At 36.7% G+C, this 5,214-nt stretch overlaps 1 protein-coding gene across 2 annotated transcripts in view; it reads right to left on the bottom strand.

Moving 5' to 3' along the window:
* The window catches only part of CSMD3 (CUB and Sushi multiple domains 3), a 1,328,144-nt gene that overhangs the window by 937,897 nt on the left and 385,033 nt on the right, over positions 1-5,214 (bottom strand). For both annotated transcript variants that reach the window (XM_045286022.1, XM_030887469.2), the window contains exon 5: positions 262-469. In XM_045286022.1, coding sequence (XP_045141957.1) covers positions 262-469 — 208 coding nt within the window. The remainder of the gene's footprint in view (positions 1-261; positions 470-5,214) is intronic.

The following is a 5,214-nucleotide window of genomic DNA, read 5'->3' as shown; positions in this document are numbered from 1 at the left end:
TTTTTTTTTCCACAGGTCACTTTTAATTGATCATGTCATAAATTCTAATTAAATCCTTCATGCTTAAAAATTCCAATATGCTTTACATATTAGTATTCTAATTCTCAAAAAAAATTCTACAGTTTTAACAGCCCTCCCATATAATGCTCAGGCTCTTTTAGAATATCCAACTTTTTAAAGGCTCACGTAGAGTAGTTATTTGATCTCTAGTTAGCTTCCAACCATTATAACAATGGTAATGAAATCAAAGTATCTACTTACCATATTGTGGGTGGCTCAGAACCTTCAATTTCTAAGTAATCATATTTTTCTTCCATTTGGAAATCGGTAAATATGAGTGAAATGGTGTCCCCAGGCTCAGCCACAATTGTCCACGTGCAGTCCGCGTTGTTGTGGTACTCGTTGGGAAAGCTGGGGCTGGAAATGATGCCACTGGATCCTCTCATGGTTCCTCCACAGGCATCTCCAGCTGGTAAAAAGCAAGATGTGCAAATGTAAGTTATAAAGTAAACTCCATGAAAGAAATTCTCTTAACAGATTTTTTTGAAATATATGTTTTTTTTTTATTAAATACAGATCGTACTAGTAGATGGAGTTGAATACTAGTAGAAGTCTACGAGAAAGTTGCAAAGTCAGATATAAATTAAATTATATCTTCACAATTTTAGAGCAATTAGTTGCACTCAGTGAAAGTGAATAAAAAATTCCAAGCTTCCAAATGTTATCTCAGGATAATAGAACCAAGATTTGTTTCCATTGATTAAGTGATGAAGTGAGTAACACAAAGTATATCATTCTTAAGGTTTGTGATGGGAAATCTTTAATCATTCTGTGTGTGTTTGCTGATGGCAGAGATTTGAACTTACGTATTATAATGTAGGTCTCTACAGAAAGAAAGAAATGATTTAAGCTAAAATAAACTATGGCTTCTGTCAGTGACATGTCTCTGAACTATTGAATAATGTTTGTAAAATGTAATCCAAATAAAAGTATGTCACATAACAAAATATGTTAATTAGATGGAAATGATATAGTAACAAATATATATTCACTCATCTTTCCCCATAAATAGATTTTCTAGACACCTGTTAGACCTATTTCCAATAGGAGTGATAGCGTCTCCTTTGGTTACTTTTGACCATCCATGGACGATCGTGCTTCAATGAGCAGAGTGTTCAATATGAATCATAGACCAGGAGATAGCTAATTGTATCATAAAGGATTGACGATAGAACATTTTTCTTATTAGAAAAGAGCATGTCCCCTGAGAGCTAATAGGAAACATGTTTATTTTTATTATACATTGTCTCAAGATTTCTGTTGTTTTTTGGAGAGTTTGCTTCAATTCACATATAACATTTAGGAAAAAGATGGCTCATTATAGACCAATTTTTTGATGGAATGATTAACTTCATAGTCATACTAAACAGCATTGGGGAACATTCATTAAATTGCAGAATCAATCAAGAGTAGAAACTGTTTGGTGTCAGGGACAATTTTATTAATGTATCACTTATGTCAAATAGCGTTAGCTTGTCTGTGCCCCATTCTTAATTTATTCAACTCCACAATTCATAAATGGAAAGCAAAATATTTATTTTTCTCAAAAATAGCTAATTATCATGAAATATGAATAAATGGGATGCAGATATATGCTCATCAAGAACAATCTGAATTTTTAAATGCAGTCTCTCTATTCCAAAGGTATCACTGAGGCCCAGCTATGATGGACTTCGCTTGATATCCAAGGTCAGAATCTTGGACCCACCAGCGGCTGTGTGGGAAAAACAAAATATAACACTTTTCTTTCCTAGAAATTGTAGTCTTGGAAAGCCTGTGGCAGAGTTCGACTCTTTTGGGTCACAATGAGTCCAAGTAACCATGGCAACAGCAAAGGGTCCTCATTATTTAAATAGGGTTCATCATTAGAATCAACTAACCGTTCTGTTTAGACACTGTACAGGAGGAGTCTGGTGGCATAGTGGTTACGAGCTGGGCTGCTAACAGCAAGGTCAGAAGTTCAAAGCCTCCAGTCTCTCAGGGGGAAGAAAGACAGTGCTGCCTACTCCTGTCAAGAGTTAGTCTCAAAAACTCACAGAAGCAGTTCGAGCCTGCCCTGCAGAAGCACCTGAGTCAGTAGCAACTCAATGGCAGTGTGTCTGGAGGGAATTTTAAGTTGCTTTTCCTTTTTTCCATAAGTAATTTCTTACTATAAATCATAATACTCTCAAAACCTCAACCTTCAGGTACAACTTTCCAGTCACGTTTACTTCCAATTATTAATCACTCCTCTCCTTTGTTTGAGAAAGATGAGGCTTTACTCCCACAGAGAGTTAGTCGTCGCAGCAACCCACAGGGGCAGTGCTACCCTGTCCTATAGAGTCTCCACCCCGTGCCAATACGTTTGGTTATCAGAACTTAGTCTCTTCCTGGTCAGTACCTGCACGGAAGTTGACTTTTATTGGGGTAATACATTTTTATATGATCACAGATTAGGTTGTAACATAACTGGTGTACAGAGTTTTTCTCATCCTTTCCAGGAAAACACTTGGTAAGACTTAAGACACTCTCGGGCCAGAAATCCCTCACAAAAGTCTTGCATTTAGCCACTGGAAAACCTGCTCCTGGGATGAATTTTCTCTGGAAATGCAATTTCTTATAGCTGAAACCCTCTGGTTTCAAAATAGACATTTTACATACATATATATATTTCATTTGTAGTTTTAATAATAACTCACTGCCTCCTCCAAGCTTCAGGGAACTTACATAAATCTCTGTGCTTGGTCTCTTTGAAGTTCCTCAATTTAGGCCTATCAAGCAATGAGATCACTCCAAACTACGAACACAGACAATGAACAGCTAGTTCCAGCGATGGAATCAGTCAGGGAGCTCCAGTGTGGCAGAACAGATGCTTAATTTTTTATTTTTTTTTGAGTTCTGGACTGGCTGTTAAAATCGCACTTGTAATCAGGGGTCTCTCTAAGATTGGTGACTGGGCAGCCACCCAAGGTGGAAATCACAAATTTACATTCCTCATTCTTTTTAAATGTTCATCTGCTCAACAGCATATTCAAAGTGCCTGTAATGTTCATTCCATTCATAGGTATACAAAATAGACAAAAACATGCTGGTAGTATGTATTTATTCAGTTCATAAAATGCATTATACTTTTGAGGAAATGCTGCATTTTTATTCCCTTGTGCCTGTTACTTCAGTAAACATTATCAACGTAAAGAGAAAGCAACAAACAGTCAGAGGGTGATACACTGTCATTCCTTTCAGTTTTGTGTTACACCCCCAATTGCCACTAGATATTGTGAGTGAATTATGCAATTCCTGAAAATTTTCAAAGAGCTAAAAATATTGTCAGAACAATTGCTGTTAGTTCAGCAAACGAGTAAAGGGATTTTCCAAGATACACATAATATGCTCAGAGAAGAGAAGTTACCTATTACCAACATATCAAAAATAACCATCACTGTCGAACTGGCCTGCCTGTAAGGGCATGGGATCCTCCTCCCACAGTGAAATATGGTTGAGGTGACATCACATCGCCAATGATGCTTGGATAAAAGTGAAAAGTCTGGAAGTGAGGCTGTCAATCAACAAACAATATGGAAATATCTTAAAAAACAGTCTTCCTGCTTTTTGTCCAGAATAATTTTGTATTTTTCATTAATATTTTAAAACTTTCTTATAACATAATTAGTTTCTTATATCTATTTTTGCTCCTTTTGAAGTATTAATTGTATGAAATAATAAATCACATTTTGATATATATTTTTATCCTTAAAATGGTCATTAGGGCAATGAACCAGTTGTTAAATTATTTGAATCCCATGACTTGGTGGTTGTCTCTGACTAGTTCAATCCAAACATAAGTTTAAAAAACAATACAACAAACAAACAAAAGAATTGGAGGAAATAAAAATCTGCCACTCAAAAATATGACTGACTTGCATTTGAAAATTAGGATTGCATCTAAGTACTTACATCGATTAACCTAAAGTTTTTATATCAAGTTATGTGCTCACTCTTCTGTCTGATATCATTATTAACACAGAGACTACCATAAATGAGCTTTATGAAAGAAATGTATAACAGGTAAAGCTTGGTTTGGGAACATGCTAGATATATAATATTTGTACATAGTGGCTCTACCAAATGTTAGGAATTATATTTTATAATATGATTTAAATTTAGGATGCTCATAAAAAAGTGCATTTTAAAGTGGGTTGAATTATATAAGCCATAACTGGATTTTAAATAGCCCAATTTGAGTAAGTGTAAGATAATGAGACAGTTAAACAATAGATCCTGAATTCCAGAACTGTGCTTTTTCATCGAAGTCACTTGGCATGTTTCTGGTCTAAATGGGTCTCACATACCTCTCAGTGATAAGTCAGACACGTGCAGTCTTGCAGCATTTCCTCTGAGAAGACATGGGGTTGCCCACACGACTGATGATTCTACAATGTCTTTTTAACAACTATAAACCTCAAAGGCAAGGTTCACAAGGGAGTGTTTAATAGAATCATTCTGTAAGACAATCACAGTACACATCGATCCTATCAGTTATTTCATGATTTTCCTAAGGAAATTAAAATATGTTCCTGTATTCTTCCATTTAAAGAATAAGTAATCGCATTCCTTACTCTCATGGAACATTTAGTCCAATGGGTGTGTAAGGCTCTAAACAAACAGCTCAGGCTCGGAAGATTTCATTCCAGGCAGGGACGATGGGGGACTCTAGGTATGGGGTCCTTTAGCTGGTTAGGGAAGTCACAACTGATTGAACAATGAGTTGATGAGATAGGGAAAATCATTGAATGGTACCAACAGTTATGCTCTTGGCTAGTAAAGTAAGGTTGATGGTTTGATTCCACCCAGAAGCAATTCGGAAGAAAGATGTATTTTCACAAAACCACAGTCACCATGAGGAGAGACGGACTTCTTAGCAACTTGCGTGTTTGTTGTTGTTACGTAGCTGAGATGCCTACGTGAGGAACACTCTGTAGTAGAGTATGGCGAGTATGGAACTGTGTGGTCCCACATAAGAAGGCAATAGCAACTGGGGACTAGACCAAGCTGCTCTCTGCTGATGATGCGATGGCTCTGCGGCAGGTCAGCAGAGGCGGACAGGCTCTAATCAGGGTTGTGCAAACGTACTTGAGATGTTCTGTGGAGATGAGAAAGGAGGAAGGCCAAAGAGGT

The sequence above is a fragment of the Echinops telfairi genome, unplaced genomic scaffold (genome assembly GCF_000313985.2).
Source record: "Echinops telfairi isolate 266 unplaced genomic scaffold, ASM31398v2 ScPeMD7_1;HRSCAF=3_0, whole genome shotgun sequence".
NCBI lineage: Eukaryota > Metazoa > Chordata > Mammalia > Afrosoricida > Tenrecidae > Echinops > Echinops telfairi.
This window is presented reverse-complemented; position numbering and strand designations above follow the sequence as displayed.